The sequence below is a fragment of the Grammomys surdaster genome, unplaced genomic scaffold, assembly GCF_004785775.1.
Source record: "Grammomys surdaster isolate TR1022 unplaced genomic scaffold, NIH_TR_1.0 191, whole genome shotgun sequence".
Classification (NCBI taxonomy): Eukaryota; Metazoa; Chordata; class Mammalia; order Rodentia; family Muridae; genus Grammomys; species Grammomys surdaster.
In genome coordinates, this window is record NW_021604636.1 from 17,198,675 (window position 1) to 17,226,252 (window position 27,578).

General features: G+C 35.9%; 1 protein-coding gene across 2 annotated transcripts in view; it reads right to left on the reverse strand.

Annotated features, from left to right (window-relative positions):
• The window catches only part of Acvr2a (activin A receptor type 2A), an 80,976-nt gene that overhangs the window by 3,924 nt on the left and 49,474 nt on the right, over window positions 1-27,578 (reverse strand). For both annotated transcript variants that reach the window (XM_028769193.1, XM_028769192.1), the window contains exons 3-10: window positions 27,245-27,354; window positions 26,911-27,065; window positions 10,078-10,221; window positions 8,263-8,406; window positions 6,808-6,953; window positions 5,158-5,272; window positions 2,877-3,015; window positions 689-819 (exon numbers count right to left, since the gene is read on the reverse strand). In XM_028769193.1, the coding sequence (XP_028625026.1) occupies window positions 689-819; window positions 2,877-3,015; window positions 5,158-5,272; window positions 6,808-6,953; window positions 8,263-8,406; window positions 10,078-10,221; window positions 26,911-27,065; window positions 27,245-27,354 (1,084 nt within the window). The remainder of the gene's footprint in view (window positions 1-688; window positions 820-2,876; window positions 3,016-5,157; window positions 5,273-6,807; window positions 6,954-8,262; window positions 8,407-10,077; window positions 10,222-26,910; window positions 27,066-27,244; window positions 27,355-27,578) is intronic.

Here is a 27,578-nt window from a genome sequence, read left to right on the forward strand (position 1 = left end):
TCTAAGCACTTGTGCTTTACAACAGGTATATGTTTTTAAGTTCCAAAAATCCATGTTTATAAATCTAGGCATTTCAATATTTGAGTTTTTCAAGTAGACTCACAACTAAGTCTAATGTGGGTTACAAGTTATTTTTGTGTGTTTGTTTTTTATAATCATTTTCTTAAGTTGATACTAGCTTTTCTCCCTTAGAGTTAAGATTAAAAGGCCACTCTTGAATCAAATCTCTGGCTTCAAGGTGTAGTTCCTTATTTCTATTTGGATTTCTACTGATAGGAACACCAAATTACCAGCACAATTCTATGCTGTTAACTGTAAAGTGAAGTCTTGAAAGAAATGACTTCAGACTTCATGGAATGGAGAAAACTCAGTGCTTAGTAAGTGTTAAAACGACATTTATTAGAAGGTAAAAGTATCCAGCTTTCCATGGGTTCAAGAGCCAGGCATTTGTTTCCTCATGGAGCTTTCAAAACAGGAGATACTTGAACTTAATTAGATTGTTGAAGTAAGAAGAGCCTTCTCTATAAGGCTCTGTGACTTCAGGCAAAGCTTTCTGCCTCTAAGCTTAGATACAAACCCCTGTATGAAGACCACCTTCCCAGAAGAGAAATGTTCATAGAATTGATAGATCATTCTCCTAAAAGTGTTTTCTTGAAATCTCAAATAGAAAATAAGTGTATAAACTTACTGCATGTTTCTGCCAATAATCTCTTAAAACGGGCCTCTTTTTTTTATGCACGACAACTTCCTGCATATCTTCAAGAGATGGATGCTGGCCAATTTCCTCCTCAAATGGCAACATGTACTCATCTACAGGTCCTGAAATGTAAAAAAAAGGAAAATCTATTGAAATGATTCCTCACTAGTACAAGCTCTTTAAAATACATTCTGTATACCACTTTTCCCATTCTGTATTAGATAATGAAAGGAGAGAAATGACTCCTAGCTGTACTTGTATCACGGTGGGACCAGAATCTAATTTATGAGAAACCAAAAGGTCTCTTTATGAGTTTTTGATGGCTGCTTGTTGAAGACAGGGTCAGACTAAAGAGTTTAGCTGGCTTTGAACTCTTGATCTTCATATTCAGCCTTACCAGGCTGTTTTAGAATACATATGCTGAATGCCCATGTCTATAGAATATATAGAATGCCCATGACAAAGAGCTGTTGGTATTTAGAAATCAAAGGTGGGAATCCCTCTTCATTTCAACAATTCCTATCAGCATATTAACATTCTGAGCATGTTAGCACCTCTAGAAACTTAGTGCTCCACCTATTGGACACATCTACGGCATGCTGAAACACCCTACATGACCACTTGAGTAACTGATACACTTTCTGATTTTCTGTCCCCTCACAAGCATATTTATTATACTTATAAATAATGCTATTTATTTTTATATTCAAGAAACAAAGGTGCTTCAACCAGAATTTCCATCAAGTCAAAATATAACTCATGACAAAATGTTTTCAGGGACATAACTTGTTTTTTTCAGATATCAGACATGAATGTGCATATTTTATCTCCCAGTGAAGTTGGAATTTGCTCTAATTTGTAAATAAGATAGAGGTATGTGACTATTAAGAAGTGGAGTTGAAATCTAAATTTATCTGAAGTCTGTACTTTTCTCCTCATCACTCAAACATGTCACTACTGCACAGTTTCATTAACTAGAGAGAAACAGATGTGCATAGATGAGCTTTGTGCACAGTATAAAGATGTAGCAAGCACTTCAAACAGAATCCTGAACTGAAAGAGGCACTGACTCAGCCCTGTACCAGTGTTTTAGGCACCATCTCATTGCTACACTTAGTGTGTACCTGTATGTGCATGCCACAATATTCATACAGAGATCGGAGGACACTTTGCAAGGAAGGGTAGATTCTCACCTTCCACTATATGAGACCCAGGACCAAAATTAGGTCATGAGAATTGTCCACTGAGCCATTTCACCCTCCCTGTGAAAACCTTTGGATAGCTGCTTAGTATGTCCAGTGTTAGTACTAACATGCTAGAATTTCAATCTTTGTTTGGTTCACGGTCAGTGACACTGGCACCAATCAATGATAGCTTATAAAAATACACAGACTGCTCAGCCCAGACTACTGATTCTTTTTAAAAATGTGTACGGTGGTTTTGCCTGCACGTGTGCACCACAACTATAAGTGGCGCCCACAAAGGAAGAGCAACCAATGTTCTTAACAATCAACCTATTTCCCCAGCCTCCAGAGGCTTATTTTTAACAAGATTCCGAGAAATTGGTAAAGTTTGAACTGCTGGATTTTAACTAACAACTAGACAGAAACTTAAATGCACTCATCACTATGGTTCACCTTGCCTTTGGCCCTGATTTCTGCCTTGTGACATAGCCTGCTCTTAAGTATTTTACAGCACATACAAGGCATTTAAGAAAACTTAGCATATAACCTTGTCTCTTACTCTACAAATCCCCTAAAACTCCTTTCCTAAAAAAGTAACTCTTCTTAATCCCTAAACCATACCTTCCATTTCTCAGCACCTCATTATAGTTACTTGAATGCCTTATATACCAGGTCTAGGACTAATGGCTCACACTCCCCTCACTCTAGAGTTCATTCTCCAGAAGGTATATTATCATCTTAACTATGTATTACTTAACAACAGTCCTATGTCACCATCCTACCAAGTCACAGTTTGCTAGGAAGAATTAACACTCAAGTTCTGAAGCAATGTATTTTCTTTTAGTATGTGCTATCATCTAACCTACTTCTATCTCCAAAGTGTCAAGGCCCGTTCCTTTCATACCCAGCCCCTCCAAGTTCACCTTGCCGTCTGTCTCTTCTGCCACCTTGTACAGTTCATAAAAGAAAATGTAGTTATTTACTTTTTCCCTTACCATCTGCAGCAGTGCAACGAGAAGCCAGTTCCCATAGGACTAATCCCATGGCGTACATATCTATCCTCAGAAACGCGTCCCTTTGGAAGTTTATAGCACCCTCTAACACCTCTGGAGCCATATACCTCCGGGTACCAACCTGAAAAAGATTTTTAAATCAAAGAGTACTCCCTCAATGACTTTATGAACTAATGTTTTGTCTATGGTTTTGTAGAAACAAAATCAAATATGGTCTATTTATCCAGGGAAAGGTGAATTATAATTGTAACACCATAGGACATATAATACAATGATTTCTGGATCCTCTCAGCAGACAGGCTCACAGGGCTTTCCTTCCCTTTCTAGATCTAATCACAAGGAACCAAGCAATGGTCTGCTGGGAGAAGGATGGAGTGGAGGAAACAGAACACTTCACATATTGTTTGAGATTTTTTTTTTATTCTAGTTTTTAAAAGAATCTTATTTACTCATAAATTCTTCTTAGTTCTTTATTTACATTTGTCCCCAACAATTTGTTATTTTGCAGTACCTTAACTGTGGCCACTAACCTAGGGCAGCTAGTGATAGTTGGTCTTGACTGCCATTTCAGTATAAATGCATTTTATGAATTGTAGACTAGTCTATACCTAATTAGAGCTAGGAGGCAGCTTTGACATCAGGCTTTCACCCTGAGGTGAGGACAAGTGACTCTGACCAACACTTAAGCAGTTAAGTGCACATAGACCAATAGTTTTCAAAAAGAAGGACAGATTAGTGAAACTATTAAGTTCAACTTTTAACTCATTTTATGAGAACACATAAAGTAGCTTTCTGGCTTTTCCTGTTCTGCACAAACATTTTGACTATATTCTGAATGTCAGAAGCCTACTTTTTCACTTCTTTTACTATTACAGATTATCTGACTTTAGTTTAAGATATGCTCTTTTATGACTAAAGGTAGACAGCAGAGAAACTGTTTACTCATGTAGGCAATTTCTTATTTCGCCTAAACTTGTAATCCAATTGTAAGGACATTTAAAAAATGGCATGAGTCAGGGTGTTTTTTTTAAGTTATTAGTTTTCTTATATACCAAAAGATAAAGCTGTTCCATACATATTGTCCTATGATTGTTCATCATAGAATAACCACAAAACGTTATCTCTAGGCTACTGCATTCTTAGTAGTGCTCTCCCCAAACATGTCAGCTTTTCAAATACTCTACAACTGCTGACATTACACTGAAACAAATGTGAGACTGTTCATTAACATTGCCACAAGTCAGTATACTATGACACTGAACACAGCTATGTTCCTGGGGATTGATGGAATATAGGATGAGATAAAAGAACTCAGAAATAATCAAATAACTTGAATAATTTGAAAGACAGAAATAATAAGGGCAAAGCCTTGAAAGAATCATTTGACTTTGTAGGAAATATCACACTTCAAGGTATTTTTAAGAAACTATTTCTTTTATTTTTAATTGAACAGACAGGAAGATGTATGTGCTTATGTGGCTGTGGGTGCCCACAGAGCTCATTAAAGGATGGTGGGTTACCTGGAACTGGTCTTACAGACATCTGAGCAGCCTGAGCCAGGAAACAAACTTGGTTCTTGCAAAGGAAGTAAGCATTCTTAATCCTTGGACCATGTCTCCTGCTCCTAACCTGTTCTTGTGAAGAGTGAAGCTATACAAGTGTAGCACCTCTCCTAGCCTCATGGTTTTTCTGAGGATAAAATACATGGGTTCTGTATCTCCTTTGACCTTCCTAAAGGATGCTAAATATACCTGTGCAGACCACAACTGGAGTTAGACAACTTGCTCTGGCCTTTTCAGAAACTCTGAACTCTAGTAAGAACTTTTTTAAAAAATTAAATTGTAACTGAATCAATAAAGAGTCAGAGCAATAAATTGTTATAGAGAGAAATGAGAACTTAATAAACTGTAGTAAGAAGTGACCCATTATCCTCCACTGTTAGGATGAGGAATTAACCAATGTAAGAATTCCCTAAAGATAAATTCTTTAGAACTGGATTCTTGTTTGACCAATTGTTTTTTTAAAAAACAAAACAAAACAAAAACAAAAAAACAATACTATCACAGCTGAATGCTGTTCTAGTGCTTGCTTAAACCTGAATTACACAACAGTGTAAAAATACTGCCTTCTCAAACCAAAACGTATCACTCGTTATTAGATGATGCTTCAATGACTACCCCAACAACTTTAGATCAAGTTAGTGCTGGTCTACAAAAGCATCATGTGCTCAGTCCTGCTCCCGCTTTATAGCTGATGTTCTTACCTGCCCATGGGTGTCACCTGCAGACTTGCCAGCCTCAAACTTTAAGGCCAACCCAAAGTCAGCAATGCACGCTGTCAGATTGTTTTTCAACAGCACATTTTTACTTTTGATGTCCCTTTAAACAGAAAAATAAAATGTCTTAAGTTATCTTTTAAATTTTTCTACTGAATGCAAGAAGAACAGCACGTTTTTACTTTTGATGTCCCTTTAAACAGAAAAATAAAATGTCTTAAGCAAGTTATCTTTTAAATTTTTCTACTGAATGCAAGAAGAATGTGCTATAAAAATTAAGTTACTTAAAACTAAGAAGACCAAAGAAAGAGTTAAGATGCTTAAGCAGAGTCTCAACCTGGCCTAAAGCACATGGATGTAGTAACAAACCTGTCCTAAAAGGAGCAAGAAGGAATCCTCTCCATAAAGCACTTGGATAGTCATTCCAGAAATATATTTCATCTCTGTTACTCCCTCATAATGACAGAATTTACTCTTTCTTTAAGGTAATACACACTTCAGATCTTTTAGCTACAAATTCCCATAGAACCTAAACTTCAGAACAAGAAAATTTTTAAAATCTGATAAAGTCTTTGATAAAGACTTCCAATTTTGAATGCCCTCTCCTTGCAATAGTCCTTGAACTGCATAGCCATTTTTCAAGGAAAGCACTTCTGCAAATACAGGACTGAAGCCTTTTACCATAACGCAGAGCTGGTACTTTGAAAAGTCTCTCAGCTGTAAGTCAGGACTGTATTCTTTCTACACATCTGCCTCATGTGGTTCATCGTAAAGACAACTCTAGAGACTACGTCTAAGCTCTCATCGGTAGGTACACTTAGAAGTAGTCATTCAGTCCTACAAAAGGATGAAGGTAGAGTCAAATGCTCCAGAAACCAACTGGTTTCAGTATCAAACATTTTAAAGGGCCTTATAACTAGTAATTTGGGGGACTCATAAAGATGAAAGAAAGGAGAGGTCTTTCTAAAGAAGTCACTATTTGCAAAACCATTCTGGTGACACTCAACTACACATTTGCTAAATCAATATGCTAATACCTACTTTTAAAACAGGTATTTTAAAACTGAATAGAAGACAACTCAATCCCATATTTTTCCAAGGAAGGTAAATAATAGCAAACTAATTTTATTCCCCAAAAACAAACATTTTTCCTTTTTAAGATTCTAACAGTTTCTTCACTAGATGTGTACTAATTTTTTACTGAACAGCTGTCTCCTCTTGACTGATCGCTTCTACTTTAGCTCAGGAATGAATGTATACTCATCCAAAAGACAAAGAAATACTTAATCTATCCTTAATTCTATCACTGTGTATATACTAAAAATTGTCTTTAATCAAAATTTTGAGTTAAAATCATTTCTCCTTTGAAATAGAGAAAATATACCTTTATTCTCAAACACAATTTCAGAAATTAGACAAATTGAAACATGGGATCATTAGACTTTATAAATGAGATTAACATGCACATAACAAAAACACAGCCTAGATGATCTCAAACCTAAGTTTAAAAACATGAAAATCTTTGCCTCTTCAAATATGATTGAATAACCACAGCAAAAATAAACTTTACTCCAAGAATTAAAAGTTTAAATGGTAAACACTTGAGTTTGATGGAAAGACAATACAAATCTTGTCTACCTGTGAGATATTGCAGGCTTGTGGCCATCTTTTAAGCCAGGTATATCCTCATGTAAATATGCCAATCCTCTAGCCATGGTTTCTGCAATATGACAAAGTTCATTCCAAGAGACCACATTAGCCTTAAGAAAGTCTGACAGTGAGCCCTAAAGAAAGGAGAGGTGGGAGGAAAATACTCATAAGCTCTTGATTAAAGTTTTACATAAACAGAAACTTTTCTCTGGATATGAAAGCAACACATTCATCTCAAATAAATAAACTCTATAGAGCTGTTCAAATTTCCTTTCAACTCATAGTAATGAACATTCAATCACAAAAGACTGATTTTTTAACGGTTACTACAAAAATAAGTTAATTTCCTTGACTTTGGGAGGTTAAAAACAAGCAAACAACAAAAAAAAAAAGACGGACTAGTTAAAAATCTTAGACAAAAAACCTAATCTCTAAGGTGAAACATACTAACATTATAGAACTACATTGAAAACATGAATAACTATTAACATAGAGACTATTCGTGAAGAAATGGGCTTAGTTGGTAAAGTGCCTGTCACATAGCATCAGGACCTGAGTGCTGAGCCTTAGACCTATCTTCAGCTCGGTGCTAGGAGGACACAGACACAGGTAAGATCCCTGGAAGCATCAGTGAGCTACAGGTTCAGCAAGAAACCTTGCCTCAAGGGAAAAAACAAAAAAACAAAAACAAACAAAAACCATGAAAGCAACTGAGGAAGACACTTGACAACATAACCCAGGGCCTCCACATGTGCATCTTACTTATAATGATACACATGCACACATACACGCATGCACACATACACCCCTTTTCTCTAGAGATATTATGATCATTATGGTCAAATACTTAGTGAAATATAAAGGCAAAGCAATGATGACATAAAAACCAAGCATCTTAGCTGGCCACAGTAATGCAAACCCACAACCACAGTACCTGGGAGGCTGCTAGGACACAAAAATGAGTTTGGAACCAGCCTGTGCTACACTGAAGACTTGTTTGTTTGTTTGTTTGTTTGTTATTTTAAATTTAACTGCAAAATGATGGAATGGCAAGTGTGTTTTTGTAATAACTCCAAGTTAGTGACTCTGTGTTCATCATTAAAAAATTATAAGACAAAAATTAAAGCTAAAACAAAGTGAGATTCATAAAATTAACTGTATCATAAGTAATACATGAAAACCATAAGCACTGTCTATTCTAAAGTACCCCTAGGAGAAGTAATTGCAGCACAGGAAATCAAAGACTAAAGCTTTTCTATGATTAGAGAGGTAAAAAGCTTTTCTTTCCTTTAGAGTCACTTTTTAATATTTTTATTCATGTGATATATATTTTGTGTCAAATATTAATCAACTGTGATAATATACTGTTCTCTTGAAATACAGTAGTTAACACTAGGTAAGCCAAGTCCAGCGTAACTAAACTCAAGTAGTCAGTCGTTATACCTTTTCATGAAAGGCTGTGATTAGCCACAGGTCCACATCCACACTGGTGCCTCTTTTCTCTGCACCAATGAACTGAAGTATGTTCTCATGCTTCATTCCAGGTAGACTATAGACTTCATATTCATTCTGCCAGGATTGTTTGTCCTAGAGTAAAATATCAAAAGCACAGTAAGAACACAGGACAAGAAAATAAATCACACTGAGCTTACTAGAGTAAGTTCTAAAAGTGACCACAACAAAACAAGCTAATACAAGTGGTCCAAAAACAAAATGAGTTTAGTACAGTGGTCTTTTGTTACTTTTTTATAAAAGAAATCTGACAGGTAATAACAATAATCCATAATAAATCCTTATTCTTTCCCATTCCCTCAAAATCTACTTTTCTATGTGGCTAAGTTTATAAACACAAGGATTCATCAAAAATGACCACATTTCTGTATCTTAAATAGCAACATATTCTGCTTACAAGTTACTTCAAACATTATACAGTGTGAAGTTATTTATGCTACCAGTCACAATCATCTCAGTCAGGTCCCTGAAAGATACATTTAGGGAGAACCTTAGAGAGCACTCTCTCTTTGGCCTGCCCTACCCAGCTCCCTAAGTTAACAGAACCTTATGCTTTTTTTTTTTTAATTATCAATTACTCATTCCTGCAAGTGACCTATGTCAACTGTATACTTCCTTACAAAAGATTGTTTTCTTTTCACTAAGTTGCATTACACTGTATTATATGGTAAGGAAATCTCTGTATCCAAGATTAGTTTAAATTTTGGCCTTTCATCTTCCTTTTATAAAATCATTCATTTTTCCAGTGAAGTAAAAGAATAATTGCACTATTGGTCGATAAAGTACTTTATGTTTATATCTAAATAACATATGAACATACAACATGTTAATTATTACTCTGTCAATAAAGGTTTTGATAAAATGACTGCTGTTGTTTCTACTCTTAATATCCAGTATCTTTTTCTTATTGTTAAGATTCCTCACTCATGAAAATATGAATCTTATGATGAATCTTAGCACAACAGAATGCTTCTCTCTAAAACAGCCACTCTGCTACTAGGTAAAGACAGGCTGCAGATGAGGGGAGGAGGTCAAAGCTAGGAATGCTAAGGAAACTGTTTGTGTCTAACTCTGGAGCAATGGGGACTGGGTGTGTAGCTGAGACTTCAGTACTAAGGGTGTACTGCCAGAGCAAGGGGAAGATGAGACCCTGAAGTCTACCAGCAATGAGCAAAGCAGCAGCACTGTGAGACTGGGACAGGTCAGGCTGCCATGAGGGTTCAGATGAAATGAAGGGGAAACAAAGTAAACTAATACTTTGCAACCCAAATCACTGTCTCTGAGGAATTACCAACAAAAAGACGAAAAACAAAAAGTTACATATAAATACTCAAAAGTACAATGAAAAGAAATCAAAGTTTGGCCATGTAACTGCAAACACCAATTCTAAAGTAAAGCACAGAGTCTACTGCTCTGTCTTGTCAAAGAGACAACAAGACAACTACCCAGACAGTGAGCTTATTTTTGTGACTGGAATACTTTAGATTTTATTAACAAAAGATTGACTACATGTTCATGTATTGTGATTCCAATTCTGCCGTCAAAGCCTAGTTCTGCATTAAATCATTCCGTTTCTCAGCTGTGACAGCAGCACAGGCAGGCTAGACTTCTTTCCCAACTATCACAAACAATCACTTTACAATGGAAAGTTTGTGTTTTCAGGCTGTCGATGAGCTATAATGTCCTAACCAGTTACAGCTTTAAAAATACAGAAGTAGATAGATTAGAGAACTTCAATAAACATACCTGTATCGGAAATATTTTAACAGCCACATATTCATTGAGCAACTGGGCTTTCCAGACACAACCAAATCTCCCCCTTGCTTTCACTTCTAACAGCTGCAATGGCTTCAACCCTAGTAATGGGGAAGGTGGAGGTGGTCCTGGGTCCTAGAGGTAAATAATAATAATACTGTAACTAAGTAGGATATAAGACATTGATTCTGAAATGAGGAAAGGGTGGTTATACTGAAGAATGCTCTAACAGAGACCATGAACACATGAGGGACTGTAACGTCAATGGGACATTAACTTTTAGCCTGTGAGAACGTAGATGCTAGGGCATTAGTGGGAACCACTAAGCAGGCAATGTTTAACAACATCAGTGCTGCTGCTACTTAGGAAAAGAAGGTAAAAAGAGTAGGCAGACAGTCTAACCAATGTTCTCAAGACGTTCGTGAATTTCAGAACACTCGTAATAGTATGTCATTGGCTTTATCCAGTTGATATTATCTTAAAGGATACAAATTTTAAAAGTATCAAAACAGCAAAGTATGAGCATTTCTCAAAAAAAAAAAACAACAACAATAAAAATCTCAAAATCTAATACTTTCTCTAGTGGCTGTCTAACATTAACTGTTTTCTTCTTTAATGTCCAATCATTTCAAACAAGTATATAATCCAAGCACTCAGGAGACAAGAGGCAGGAAGATTCTGTGAATTCGAGGCCACTCCGGTCTACAGAGCAAGTACCAGGACAGAGAGGGCTATACAGAGAAACCTTGTCTCAAAAACAAAAACAATAAACAAGCCCCCCACCCAAAAAGAAGAAAGAAATGTTTCTATAGACAAACTTTGTTTGTTCATTCTTACTTTTCAAGATACTAAAAGTTCATCCCTTTAACTATTATTCCCCCAAACTGACCAGAAATAAAAATCATGTTCTAAGGATAATTGAAAAGAAAAATAAAACAAAGTATAAAGAATCTAGAAAAGTGACAGTCATAATTGGAAAGATGGAGTGGTGAATAAAAGACAGGAGTGCTACAATGATGGATCTTTAAAATAGGGCCAGGAAACTACATGAAAATGTGGAAGGCAAGGAAAATCTCTACGCCAATAGACTAGCAACCCTTTGCTCAAACTGTTCTATCAGTTTACTATCTGCAACTAAAGCAAGATGTAAGAAGCTTCTGGAAGCCAAGAGAAAAAGCATCAGAAATGTTTCAATGGCTATTTAAGTTTTGTGAGAATGAACTAAAATTTTTGTGGCGGCGCCCCTGGTGGTACTTCATATACTTAAAAATGATATTTTTAAATCCAAGATCAGTACATCTCACCCTAACTTTCTTCTCCCTTTTTAGGTCTTTAATGTTCCAAAACTTTTAGTACTCCTTGTAGGCATCCTTCAGCCAATAGGCTGTTAGGAAATCTATGAACTTTCTATCAAGCATCAGAATTACTCCAGCGGAAAAAAAGTTCCAAATATGTATGAAAAAGGAATGCAACTTGTAGGCAGTCCCTTAAAGGCTTGAAAACTCCTATTTTTAAAAGGCAGAAGAAAGACTTCCTGTGATTCATTCTGAAGTCGTGTTTGTTTACAAATGTCTAAAAAATTGCTGCTCCTCTCAAATTAAAAATATAAGGTTAGTAAAGCCAAAGTGCTTCCATTTAGCAGAGTGATGGACTAAAGAGGTTGTCTACAACCCCTACAGGAAAGCAGGCTCTGGAAAGTTGCTGTGGGAAGCATATCTTCCCTTACCACTCTACAACCATCTCTGCCTGTACTATGATTCTACTGACAGGAACAGGCTGACTGAAGGGACTGGAGAAGAAAAGGTTAACACTAATCTACCAAAGGCAAAGAAAACTATCTCATCTGCAAAGTCCAAGAATAAGTACAAGTTTATAAAGAAATAACTAAATAGAAATGGCCATAATCAGTTTTTCAAAGCACCAATACTACAATCTTCAGACACTAACTGAAAAGTAGAGAAAAGAAGTGGATACCACAGCCACAGACCAATAATGTCTCGAGAGATAATACACACATCTACTCTGTGTTCAGAAGGACACCAACTACAGACATGAATCTAGTCCATAAAACAGGACTAAGATCACATCTTCAGTATCTCAGATTAATATAACAGTAGTGTAAAGTATATTAAATGTTTTCTAGATAGAAAGATAAACTTCAAAGGTCCTACAGACTCACAAGGCTTTCCTTAGTAAATTTCTTAACATACTTTTGTCTCAGAGAAAAATCTTGGATCAACATTCAATATTACAATTTTACTCATAATTTTTCCATTAATTGCTATAAACATATAACTGTAAAATTTTCTTAACAGTATAAAAAACTGAAATAAAAAGCCAAAATACTGGCCAACATTCAAAAAGGAAGAAAGTCATCTACAAAGGCTCACTCTTACCGACATCAAACCTTTCTGAGATGTACTCTTAACTACAACTTAATACTTACAAATCCTTAAGACTGGGCTTAAAACGCAGCTTCATAATAAAAATAACTACACAATACAAAATATTAATCATTGATATACCTTTTTGCTTTCTTAACAAGAGGCTACTAAGATGAAGTTTTAAATAAATCTCTAAAATCTAGGATTTAATTACTGTATAAAGAATATTAAAAATTACTCTCAGTTTATTAGTATCCATAGGAGTAATTTATTCAGAACACCTTGGTATTTGTTTCTAGGAATTAAGACTTCTATCATTAAACATATGAACCCCTAAGGCAACAAATGAGAACTTACACTTCATAACTGATAGCATTCGTGAAGCACAGCTTTGTTGTGCTACACAGAAACTCTTGGAAGACAGAAATTCTCCTCTCAAGTTCCCAGTACTCTTTCAACAACCATTCATTCACTACATAAAACTAAGAAGATGCACATCATAAGTGGCTCTGACTATGCATTCCTTCTCAAGACATCAGAAAATATGCTGAAATTGCAGTTACTGGTAAATTCTGACTGTCCAAAGCACCTACACAGTAGTATCAGTATACTCATACTGAGGCACTCTTTAAAGGGGCAGCAAAGCCATCTGTCATCAATTCTTATTTCTGAGTTAACTGTACATTCTAATACAAACAGTCCTAACCTTCAAGACAGCAACAGATTTGACAAAGGTGTTACTTATGCAGTGAATTCATTAGCTAGAGATGACATTGGTAAACATAGATTTTAAGTTAAAAGATACTGAGCTAGACCAGAAAGTCATCTCTTATTCAAATGAGTACAGGCTGACATTTAAACACATGAAATACTATTAAAATTAGAAATACTGAGTTCCTAGGGCTAATGCCCCATTAGGTTTTACCTTCGAATCAGAAGAAACAGTTCTTTCTACAGCCTACCTTAGAGAAGTATAACTACTGTTAACAATCCTTCAAAACCAAATGTTTTTACTGTGTCAAATGAATAATATTTGGATACAAAAGAGGGGACTTTTATAACAAAATGTAGATAAACTATAAAGGATGCCAGGTAAAGCAACAATAACAGAACTCTAAGGACAAATGTTTTGTGTGCATCCACAGCTTTCACAACCATAAAACAAACAGCAATGCATCTTACCTCTATCATTATATGAAAGGCGTGCTTGTGAAGAAAAAACACAGGCAAAAGAAATTACGATTCATATTCAGAATGAAATGAAAAACGACACATCAGTTACAAAGGTGAAAGAATGATTTAGCTTTTAAGAGTTGACAGAGATTCAATGGACTATATTTTTAAGGTAAGAATGAAAAACACATTCCTTATAACCAGAGGAAAGTGTTATTTTTAAAAATATAAAGGAAAAATCCTTAGATTATTCCTATTAGGGTGGTAGTAGATAAACTTTAATGTAAAAATAACTCCAAATTACCTGATACAATGGGCTTCAAGCCAGCAAGTAAAATAAATTTTAAATTTTATGTATTACTTGTAAAGATTTTAAAGTCTAAAGCATGAGTGTAAGCAGTAATTCTGGGGAATATAGTTGCTGCAATTAGCTTCTGAACAGCAGAGGGCAGTATTGCCTTTAACAAACACCAGGAAAGAGGCCTGAGGAAATCTAGTTCTCTCAGACCAGGGATTCTAAGAGCTTTCATGAATAAGGGATATATGCATGGAGGTTAGGGGACTGCCTCAGGTGTCATTCCAAAAATGCCATTTGCAAGTGTTCTGGAACTCCCCAAGCAGGCTAGGATGGCCAGTAAGGCCTAGGAATACACCTGCCTCAACTATTATAGTGCTGGGATTATAAACATGCAGCATCCCGCCCAACCTGCCTGCCTGCCTGCCTGCCTGGTTGTTGGTTTTTCCCTTCCTTCCATGTGTATCCTAAGGATCAGACTTATGTGTTCGTGCTTATAAAGACCTTTGTGAGTTGTGATATCTCTCCAATTCTAGGGTTTGTTTGTGTTGTGTTGTTATTTTGGGGCTATTTTGGTTGTTGTTTGGGGGTTTTGGTTTGAGGTTTTTGTTTTAGTTTGTTGTTTTTTTGTTGTGGTAGTGGTGGTTTGGGGTTTTTGTTTTGGTTTGATAGTTTGGTTTTTTTTTGTTTGTTTTGCTTTTTTAGCAGCTTTCATAAGAACCTCTGAAATTTCCTACTTCCAGTGAGTGAATTACCTCACTCACTTCTTTAGAAGGCACTAGGTGAAACACAGAATAATGCCATGTGTGTGCTCAAGAAAGACAAACCAGGAAGAAAACACAAAGAACGATGGTCAGAATTAAACAAAACCTGGTGATAAACTAGCCCTATTACAAACCTGCCTGCCCAGCTGTAGCAACATGAATAAATCAAAATAATCCTAACAAAACAGGATTTAAATGATTTAGTTCACAGTCTGAATTAAGCATTTATTAGCAGTTCAAAATATGGTTCCAGTATTATCACAACTTTAAATTTAGAAAGTAGGTAATAACTGAATAAGTAGTAGTCCCTTGGAAATAAGTATCTAGGCACATTTCTCAGTTTAAGGATAGTCAAGCAGTAAAAGAGAACAAGTCACCACAAAAGAGATAACTGCCTAAATTTTAAATTAAGTAAAATACATGTTAACTACTGCTAGAGAGCTTAAAGACTCCAAACAGATGACCACATTCCCCAGTTGCCACTATTTCTACAGAGAACAGTACCACTAACAAAAAGAAATGACAATTTACTTATCTATACCAGTTATTTGCTGGAATTTCATCCTGTGATAATCACCCAAGGCTATTCATTATCCATCGAAAAGCCAGCTTAATCCTACCATACCATGAGAGAACCTCTCTTTCACAGGAAATGGAAAGGCACAAGAATCACTGGGATCTTGTTTAAATACAAGAACTTTAAGAGCTAACAATGTCAGTGCAAGTAGATATTACTCTTAATCTTAGAAAATATTATGCCTACTCAGAAACTTCCTAACAAATGAAGAGAATAAGCTACAAAATACCAACACAAAAATGAATGAAGATAAAACCAAGCCTTAATGTGATAAAAATGAGCAACATAAAACAAAAATAACTAAAAAAAAAAAAAAAACAGATTTTAAGTATAGTTTTATGGATATACTTCTCAATAGATAAACATTAGAACAAAAGGGCACAGAGTAAATGAGGGGCACCAAGGACATGATTTTTCAAAGTAGCGATTTTTTCAGTCTATACTCAGAACAGGCAAAAGAGATCAGACAATACACACTGATGAAGTTCACCAACAAACTGCATTCCCAAAATGCAAATGGTGGCTTTGAGTACTCAGCACTGAAACTGTAAGTAACTACAAATCAAATCAGTACCTTAATGCCAAGTAATTAGGTTTCCAGATTAGAAAGAGACTTACTGCTTATCGAGAAGAAATGAAATTACTGCCAAACATCAGAAAATATAAAACTGCATTCACTCATTCAGTTATTCACTCATTCAAACAAAGTTTACTGACTACGATGTTCATGCTAAACACTAACTACTCAAACTCTTACAAACTGCACAGAAGATGGACTAATTGATGATTTGCACTAACAAATGTATAATTAAAAAGTAAAAGCAGTATAAAGAAGTCACTACCTTGTTGAGTATCTGTAAGATCTGTAAGACAACCTCACTTAAATAAACTGGCTAGTTTTTCCCTGAGGAGAGCACCCTGAAGAAAATACATAAATAAGGCAGTAGAGGGACTGGTAGGAATGAAAAACTATACTGGGACACATCCTAGGTTTTAGATTACACACTCACATGGACAAGTGCTACATTTATTAAAAACCAGATTGGAAACAACAATCATTATCCTTGAATGGGAAGTACTAAGAGACATCCAAGTGCAGCTATCTGGTAGGCGGTTAGCTATGTACATCTAAAATTCAAGTAAATCATTCTAAAAATATAGACTTTTATGTACTACTCATAAATACACATACAGCATGTACTACAAACTTTATTTAATCCCAATACACACATACATGCAGAGAGAGAGAGAGAGAGAGAGAGAGAGAGAGAGAGAGAGAGAGAGAATATCTTAAGTGTATCTAGCTAGACAGACAAGTGGTTTCCAATTACATTTATTTTGACACCACAATAACAATGTCTTCTTATGACTATCAAGTATGTATACTATGTAAAAACTGACAAATTCAGCTGGGCAGTAGTGGTGCACGGCTTTAATCCCAGCACTTGGGAGGCAGAGGCAGGCAGATTTCTGAATTTGAGGACAGCCTGGTCTACAGAGTGAGTTCCAGGACAGCCAGAGCTACACAGAGAAACCCTGTCTCAAAAAACCTCAAAAAAAACAAAAAACAAACAAAAACAAAAAACGAAAAAAAAAAACCTGACAAATTCTGAACATGTCTTCTTAGACATTTAATTATCATATATATTTTTATCATATATTCTTAGAAATGTCATGCCTTTCTGACTGGTGTGAGATGGAATCTCAGGGTTGTTTTGATTTGCATTTCCCTGACGACTAAGGATGCCGAGCATTTCTTTAGGTGCTTCTCGGCCATTCGAGTTTCTTCTGTTGAAAATTCTTTGTTAAGCTCTATACCCCATTTTTTAATAGGGTAATTTGGTTGCCTGGAGTCTAATTTCTTGAGTTCTTTGTATATATTGGATATTAGCCCTCTATCAGATGAAGGATTGGTAAAGTCAGAATGGCTAAGATTAAAAACTCAGGTGATAGTAGATGCTGGCGAGGGTGTGGAGAAAGAGGAACACTCCTCCATTGTTGGTGGGACTGCAAGATGGTGCAACCACGTTGGAAATCAGTGTGGCGGTTCCTCAGAAAATTGGACATAGCATTACCCGAGGATCCAGCTATACCACTCCTAGGCATATACCCAGAAGGTGCTCGAACATATAATAAGGACATATGCTCAACTATGTTCATAGCAGCCTTGTTTATAATAGCCAGGAGCTGGAAAGAACCCAGATGTCCTTCAACTGAGGAATGGATTAAAAAAATGTGGTATATTTACACAATGGAGTATTACTCAGCTATTAAAAATAATGAATTTGAGAGGTTCCTAGGTAAATGGATGGAACTAGAAATTATCATACTGAGTGAGGTAAGCCAATCACAAAAGAACACACATGGTATTCACTCACTGATTATTGGATATTAGCCCAGAACCTTAAAATGCCCAAGATGCAACTCACAGGCCACATGAAGTCCATAAAGAAGGAAGACCAAGTGGGGGTGATTCGGTCCTTCTTAGAAGGAGCAACAAAATACTCAAGGGAGCAAATATGGAGACAAAGCGAGGGACAAAAACTGAAGGAGGGGCCGTCTGAAGACCTTTCCACCTGAGTATCCATCCCATGTGCAGTCACCAAAGGTAGATGCTGATGTGGAAGTCAGGAAGTGCATGCTGATAAGAGCCTGATATGGATGTCTCCTCAGAGGTCTTCAAGAGTCTGACATATTCAGAGGCAGATGCTCACAACTAGCCATTGAAGTGATCATGGGGTTCTCAATGGAGGAGTTAGAGTGAAGACTGAAGGAGCTGAAAGGATTTGTGGCCCCATGAGGAGAGCAACAATACCAACCAACCACAGCTCCCAGGGTCTAAACCACCAGCCTGGGAGCACTTATGGAGGGATCCAGGGCCTTAGCTGAATATATAAGAGTGGAGGGCCCTGCTGGGCACAGGTGGAAGATGAGATCCTTGACCTCATGAAGGCTGGACGCCCCAGGGGGTGGGAGTTTTGAGGGTGGGGAGGTGGGAGTGGGGGGGTAGATAGAGGTTACATCCACAAAGAAGAAGGAGGAGGTGTGAGGGGATTGGGGGTTCCTGGGTGGGTGGGGGATGGGGTAAGGGGACAACATATGAAATGTAAATAAAACATCCAATAAAAAAATTAAAAAAAAAAAAAAAATGTCATGCCTTCATTTTTTAGACTATCAACAAACAAGAACAGAAATAAAATCCATAAAAAAAAGACAGTAACTTCAGAACAAATGTTTCTGAACTAGAAAAAGTCAGGCATAGATTAATAGCTGAATAAATCTGATGCTGTGAATGGGTCAGCCATGGCTCTGTTAATTAGATCCCAAGTTTCTTCATAGCTTCTCTACTTACTTTTCCCAAAAACAAATAAAAAATGCAATGTGGATAAAATAAGGACTCTGAACAGGTTCCCTAATCAGTTAGCAGCATAGAGTTGACAGCACTGGAGTGGAAAGTATCTAGGAGATACAGGGAAAGCCTATTCTCTTAGTTGCTGTTCAAAAGCTGAGGGTTAGAAATAGCTATAAAGAAAGCTTACCTTTATCTAATTTAATGTTTACAATCTCTAAGTGAAAGATGAAAAGCGGAGATGAATATGTATACACAGAAGTAAATTCTGGTATGCAAAAATTATTTAACCACCAGGCTGTATAGACACAAATAAAACCTATATTCAGTATGAAACAGTGAACTCTATACACAGAAGTAAATTCTGGTATGCAAAAATTATTTAACCACCAGGCTGTATAGACACAAATAAAACCTATATTCAGTATGAAACAGTGAACTCTATTTCCCTTAATTTAGTTTTCTTTAGTTATTAAAATAAGCTGTCCAATCAGTGAACAGTAACTCCTGAGTAAATGGCAGACATTGCCACTTGGGCTGGGATTATAAATCAGGTCATGTTACCTATTACTGTCTTTTCTCATCAATAACATAAACTTGACAGAACAGACATTTCATAGTACATCAGTAGCACTTTCTATGAAGGTCACTCCTTTTGGTCAGTTCTGAAGTTTTGACAGACAAGACAATGATAACTGACATTTACTGAGCATTTTAACACTGGTCAACACCTCAAATGCAGTTCTCCCAGCAGTACAAAATGTCAATCAGATCTTCCTCTACTGCCACTCCCTTCAAAATCACTTTACCTTATTTCCAAGTACAAAGCTAAGTAAGGAGCTTGTTTTCACCTTTGCTTGTAACTGTGAGCTCCAGGAGGGCAAGCTGAGAGCATCCTGCACCTGTACTAAGTAGTGTGCCTAGTGCAGGGCTGAGAGCAGGTACGCAAGCACCAAAACCAGACAGACAGGCAGTCCACAATATGTACTTCATTAACAAATGAACTTTTCTACTTCTACTATTTCAAATTAATAGACCAGGGTTGTAAAGCAGTGGTACAGCAAGGCGTGAAAAGAGAGGTCTAGGATAAGGTCCAGAAAATGAGACTGATGCAGAGAAGCAAAGAAGGTGTGCCTCTTCCTGATAATACTTGCTCTCCAGAAAAGAATAAGTGTGCCCTCTGGGAGTCCACTTCTAGGCTGGCAAAAGAAAAGCTGCATTCCAGATGCTAAGAACTGAATGGGTCACCTGCAGTAGTGTGTCTGTTTCCAAAGCACTCATAAAACTCACTTTTACGAATTAAGTGTAGTATACAGCTATACTCTAACTGGGTTAAGCTCCATGGTTTTTGTCTTCCTCTCATCCCATTTTGCTTTTGGATACAGAATTCTCGATCTCCAAATAACTGTATTTAAGCACTTGTAAATAGAAAAAAGTATATGTGCTTGGTGAGGGTAATTTTTCAAGCTGTGTGTCTATCAATAATTTTTAAAAATTTGCATAGAAGTATACTTTAAATGAAGGTACAAATTTAGTTACTGAGTCAAAAAACAATTATATATCACAGTGAGACACAAAAGAAAAAACATCTATAGCAACCTTGTACCATTCTTAAGAATATACATATACAAAGATGTACAAGTTTAAAACAGCATTATATCATATTTTAAGCATGGTTGGAAATATTTATGAAATATATATTCTCCTATCATCTCCTATCAGAAATCTCATACAAACTAGTAAACTGGTAAAGTGTGTGTGTGTGTGTTATCTATATATACATATTTACATATATCCCTGTATACTTTAAATGTACAAAATCTGTACCAACACACACTAAATTTTGGTATTTCCTGAGCATGCAATAGTACTCTACTAAGTTTCATTTTAAGATATATCTTTTAATGGATTGAGATAAATAGCACATGAAGCTGAAAGACTATTTTTCTACACTGTTACAGTCTGTAAAAGAAAAACAGTATATTTAATAGTTCATAAGAAAAAAATGCACAAACTAAAACAGATGAGGCTAGAGAAAGTTATCCAAGGATGTATGCCAATCTTGAAATTATTTACAGAAAATGATAAAAGAAATTCAAATGATATCTTTCTCATTTTGAAACAACTCATTCTAAATAATTTGTGTCCATAAATCAAAGTCTCACTTCAGACAGAAGAGAAACAACACGTATTAATAAACTGCAGTCATTAAGTCGCCAACCTACTTCTTTAACAGCTTCCTCCCAGATTCAAACATTCCATCTCTCAGGATAACTCCTTAGAACAAGAAAGCACACAACTCAAAACAGTTTCAGGAAATCCCTGAAACTGACCAGATTCACTAGGCCCCTCTCTGCCAGAGTAAGCAACAAAAGCTGAGATTCCATCTCAGACATAACAAGCTAAGCAGTAAAGAAAACTCAGAAGAACAAAAGCTGAAAGGAACACTCTGAGACCAGACCAGCTGCCTAGAAGAAGTGGCAATCAGCCAAGTCACCTAAAAGAGATTTAGACCAGAGTCACTTAGAAAGGACACTCTCCAACCTGTTGGGCTACAGGTTGTGCAAAGCACTCCAGGTTCCCAGCATTTGTGAGCAGTCACCCATACTTGGGGGGGGTGGGGGGGGCCTTTGGTGATGTAGCTGTCCTTGAGTCATTATTTGTTCCGTAAGTGATACATTGATTATAACCCCAATCAAACTCATGGTTCCACAAGCTTGATTTTGATGGTATTTGTTACTTTGGTCTGCTGTGGGATTCCTATCTAGGGTTAACAGATATGTATGCTGCACCTCTCCAGAAAAAAGTTTGTCATACCATAGTAATTCAAAATGGATCAGACCTGAAAACCTCCTCCCAGTGGTCCAGCTTCCATGGTTTTATAAAATCCTATGCAAGCTGACAACGGAGGGAAGTACTTTAGAATCCTACTCAGTTGTGACACCTCTGAACCACAACAATAACCAGCACAACGAAATGTCCATCAAAATACAATAAATGTAACCAATGTAGCACTTGACTTTTGACTGCACTAAAGGCTCACTCAACAGGAGGAAAGTAATGCCTGGTACCAAAAATATAGCCAAATTCCCAGGGCTAATGAGGTCATAGACCTTAGAAAAGAATCTACTATCACTATTTTGCTAGGTCAGCATAATTCTTAACTATATTCTAAATCTTATTCTTATATGCACAGATAAGTAAAGCTACCACCTCTCATCAAAGAAGCCCCTCTTTACAACAAGTGGAGACAATCACAGAAAACCACAACTGGACACAACGCAGACAGAGATCAACAGAATGTGGAAGCCAAGCCTAATATGTACATCTACATCACTGCTTCTGTATCTATGGTTCAGAGAACATTACACAAGATAGGGAGGAAAAAAATTATATCAGAGGACCATGAAGTCTGTGGTTAAAGACTCTTACCTAGAAATGACTGAGAGAAATCTCATAGGATTTTACCCTTAAATAAAGAACCAGGCAATTAACAGGCACAGAAAAGGGTAAGCTAGTCTTTCCCAGGGATTAATTTCCTAACAAAGGAATCTGAAAATATATACACAAACATCAAAATCCGACTCAGAAGGTTGTATCTTTACACTTATGCATACATATAGGTAACAAAGGTAGTCAGAGAAAAGGAACCTGTCAATGTGAGAGTGAGGCAGGGAGACATGGGAGAAGTTGAAGGAAAGGAACTTATTGTGGGCCTTCAGGAGGAAGGCAAAGGGGAAAGAGGGATGGTGTTATTATATTTTAAGTAAAAATGTATTTTAGAAGGGGTGCTTCTATAAATGCTAAACATTATCAATAAAATTTAGTAAGTTTCCCCTACATCTTTCCCAAGAAAGAAAGGATCACATTTTTCTAAACTGGCTTCAATGTTACCCTACAACTTGGTTTCTCAATACTTATAAGTAGATGTGTAAATAGGTTCACAATCAAGAAGAAAACCCTACAAAGCATTTTCAGATGACTTGGTTTCTCAGAGGGTAGTTATCTGGCACATCATGAAATGTCATCCTATTACTGCTTTTAATATTAAGGTCAATGGTTACTTTGCATGCTCAACTTGGGGATCCTTACTGCATCTCAAACCAACAACTAGACAAAGGGTCATAAGGACTAAAGAAGCTGATGTCACTTTAAAAAGAACAATGCTGCAATACTAAAGTGCTAGATATATATAGCCTTTTGAAATGAACAAAACACTAACTCTGTATATTATTTAAGGTAAGCAATTTCTAGACTCGAATCTTTACCAAGTGGCAGGTATTATTGGCATGAACACAGATCTTACAAACAGGAAATTTAAGTTCACAGCTGTACTGAAACCACATTAACTCTTTACCACAATAAGACTTAATAATAGAGTCAGTCTGTCAATTCCCTCATAGTCATGAGTCACTATTACCAGAAAAACCAGTTTGCATTCAATTTACTCACTGTGGCTGAGCTTCTCTTCCTATGTGTGGAAAGAGTTCCAACTAAGCAAAAGAAAAGTGACCTATATAATACAAAGTAAGAGGCTGCTTCCTGAGTATGGGATCATGTCATTGTCATGTAAAAGCTAGGAATGCTTCAACTTACGGTATATCCTCCAAAACCACAAATGTATCTCAAGGCAAGGTTCTAAAAGTATCTGAATGATTATTACAGGAATTCCTGGAATCAATCTTATCATCTCAATGAGACTCTACAGAAAACAAACTCAACATTGCATTCAGGACTTGCAGGATGGTCATCCCTCACAAGGACTATAAACAAAGATGTCATATACTCTGTCTTCAAGAAGCTTAAGAATAATGAAATATGATACATGAACAGATTACTATGAGCTTTTCTCTCCTGGAATTATTTATCTGAATCGAAGAGGAGAGAAATATAATTACAACTCTAGATTTGTATACTAGATGGCTTTAGGTATAAAATGGAGAAAAAAACATCAGAAGATGGTGTATGGTGGGCCACATAAGATGGGGTGCAAAGCAGTAAGATCCCTTGAGTACTTTTAATCACAGAAACAACATAATCCAACATGTCAAATTCTATTCTAGCAATAGCAGAGGTGAAGGAGAGCATGAAAGCAAGAAGACAAGATGTAAGGTTACAGAGACGTCTATAACCTCAAGGGCAGAGGCATTCTGAATACAATACCATCAAGATAAAAGGTGGTGAATGGGGTCTGGGAAATGGCAGGGCTTAGAGCATTAGCTCTCCAACTTTCATCTCAGATGACTGTGAAAGCAGTGACACCGTGAGTTACGAAGAAACATTAGTAGCTTCAATTATTAATCACACAGAGATATGCCTTGTTTGTATCCTTATTCATGTTAAATTATTTTACAGTGAATGTTTTTTGTTCATTATAAAGAATCATAATTAAATAGAAACAGATCTTAAATGATGTATGTCCTAATATCACTGAAGATAATACTAACAAAGTACTCTAAATAAATGATGTCTTTACTATGACTCCCATTTCTTAACTGATATAACCAGTTTATTGATATTGCTAAGGTCAAATCCTTATATCAGTTTATTCATAAACCAACCATTAGCTAAAGATTTGAAAGTTTCTCTAACTAGTAAAAAAAAATATTATGCCACTTTCCCAAAGAACTTAAGCAAGGTGCAAAGAAAACGTTCTTGGCAAGATTGTAAGATCTTTTCCTAGCAGGTCTTTTAACTGGAAAGGTGGGCACCTAGCAGGTAAAGTACAGGCATGTCCTCAAGACTTCAAGTGTATAGTATATCTCACCTACCCATTCATTCCTACTACCAAACACTTTAAACAATGAGTGCACACTAGTAAAATCAAACCAGTAGCCAGAAATGTCTGCCTCTGACCCAATCACTTGTTCAAAAATGTATTGTACATTTTCAAAAAACTTTTAAAGGAAAGCACATGAGTATGTGTTTTCTGTACAGCTGTGATATATGTTCTTTCATCTTCATAAGAAGCTAACAAGATGGGGCAGTGCTCGCAGCTACTCAGTATCTAAAGTAGTAAGGTAAACTAGACAGTGACATGATATAGAGATGCCAAAGATGTCACTCAATTCCCTAAATGGTACTCAAAAATATCTGCTCTCTGAAAAGAGAAGCAAAACAAAAAAGCAGAAGCAGCAAAGCTTGAAAAGCATCTTGGTTTACATTCTAGCTCTGATACTTGTAAGCTTTTATACATCACAGTTTATCTATAATCTAATACTACATATTAAGTCCTGTGAGATAAAATTAATTAAGCCAGTGCTTATTAAATATACTTTATCAACAGGTCCATTCTACACTTTCAGAAGTATGGTTGAGGAATGTGAATGATTTAAGTATCCCAAAGATGATCCTTACATACCAGTATCACAATTTACAAGTCAGTGAAAAGAAGCCCTTTGTGTGTGTGTTTTGTGCATGTGTATGTGTATAATTTTTCTTAACATCACCTTAGAACAAGCACTGAAATAATCAGTAAATGCTTGATGTAATTACCTTCAGTTATTTTAAAATGTAAAAGGATTACAAAGTTTATATAAAAACTCTCATCAAAAATGAGACTTAAAGCATGAAGTTACACTGTGTCAGAGAAAGTCTGAGGGGACCAAAGTGAGATTCCACATAAAAAACAATGCCATTTTGTATACAGTTTAAAATCCTAAAAAAGTTTAAAGTCAGTTAGTTCAGGGTTGTCTTTTTATAAAAATTTGTCATGGCAAGTCACTCAACCACAAAAGTGACTCTTTGTTTTTCAGAATATTAATAGCAACAAACATCTAAAACCGGGGGGGGGGGGGAGGTATACACTTATAACAGGTCTCAGTCTATTATTTATGAATTATAACAATGTTTTCCCTTTATTAAAAAAAGTGTTAAACTCTTATTACTTTTTATGAAAGTCATCTAATATATACACGCACAGAGACGGAGAGAGACAGAGACACAGGGGAGGAGGAACATTTTAACAACACTCATATACTGCAGTGTATATACTTCAATGTTCTATCTATAACATTATATTAATGTTCAAAACATCCTTTAATAAAAATTTCCCAAATTATATATAAAGTTCCCTTAAATGTGTTTTTTAGGTTTTTCTGTCACATTTATGAAACTAGGGTAATTTCAGAGAATTATTAGGACACAAAGTACTTTACTTTCTCTTCTAAATTTAGATACTGAAACAAAATTTTAAAGTCATTGACAGAAGAATGGAAGTTATCTACCACTGGGTTTATTTTTCCATATGCATTTTTCAAAGAGATCAAAGAGATGATACAACAACATAGTGTAACGTATGTTATGTAAATAATGCTTAGATAAAAGAATTGCTCTTATTAAAATACCAGATTTTCCTAATTTCTTTTATCAAGTTTTACCATTTAGCCTACTACTATTAAAAAAACAGAGCTAAACTAAGAGACGGAGAGTGGCCAAGGTATTCAAATCTTAAAGAATTAAAAGAAACACAGTAAAAATTAGAATTTAGAGATAGCTCAAAGAAGTATAAACAAAAGTATCAGCTTTCTCAGGCATGTAGATTATTAGCTACTTCATGAAAAGTCCTGTGTGGCACTGGACTAGTGACAGCACTCTACATCATGGATAGTAAAGAAAAATCAGGATGTTTAATCTGATTACCCCATTCACATTTTCAGAAATAGTTTTGAAGTGAGTAAAAATCAAAAGAAATTTTTTTTAAGTTTTTACTATCCAATTAGTATTTGCTATTCTGTAAACCAATCAACATACCTGAATTACCAGTAATACATGGTAAGAAATATTTCTCTACAACTTTCACTTGAAAGATCTTTACAGATATATATCCCTAAAGTCTTTACAAGACTTCCCTTTCCCATACTTTCTTGCCTAACTTTATGGGTCATTTCTAACAGTCAAAGGGTGTTTTGGCAAAGGTTCTTTTAAAAAGCATTAAGTCTCTATAGAGAAAAGCACAGACAAAACAAAGAAGATTCTGAGACCACTTTTTCATCATTAATAACTTCAATAGGAAAGCAGAGTGCATTCTATACTTAAGGCACTGGGATAATAGTGAGACTACAGAGAATAATAGGGATGATATCAAGACTTGACTCTATCTCAACCTTTAAGAAGTTTACAACATACAAAATAAGTAAGATTGCAATTAGCTATCGTTTCCATGACAATAAACTTTCCAAAATGAAGTCCAAAGAAAATAACTAACATATTATTCAGTTATACTTCAGTTAATACTTCTCTAAAATATAAAATGCACAAAAGAATACAGGACAATAACTTACTTGAGTAGGAACAAGTACAGGAGGGTAGGCCATCTTGTGATGTCTGTACACCCAAAATGCACAAATGACAATCCCTGCAATTAACATAAGTGGTACCAAGGAATACAGCAGGATGTTGTAATAGGGTGGCTTCGGTGTAACCGGATTGGAAGTGGCTGTGAAAGACAGAAGAGGAAATGGCTTGGATTTGGTCTACACAATCCTATAGTAAGCAGTTAACACAGCTGGGAGCAGGAGGGATGGAGTGTAAGAAAACAGTAGTAAATTAACAACACAAATGTATTTTCTTTTCAATCTACTGCAGAACAAGCATGTATTTTCACTATACACTTACGCTGTGTGACTTCCATCTCCGGAAAATAAGAGAACTTTTCATTACACATATTGCCCTCACAGCAACAAAAGTATACTTCAGGGCTGTCTTTTTTTTCTATACAATCAGTCCTATTTGAAAAAGGAAAGAATAATTAACACAAATAGCATTATACTGACCCCACAATAGATTCGTTGTTTTTGAGACAGAAGTCATTATATTCAAATTGAAGACATTTGGGAGTATCCAATAATCAATTCTTAAAACTAAAACTGTTCCTAGAATTTTGTTATTAAATCTCAGCAGAAAAAAATAAGTAAACATCTGAGTTTATGATGGATCACACTGACTTCCT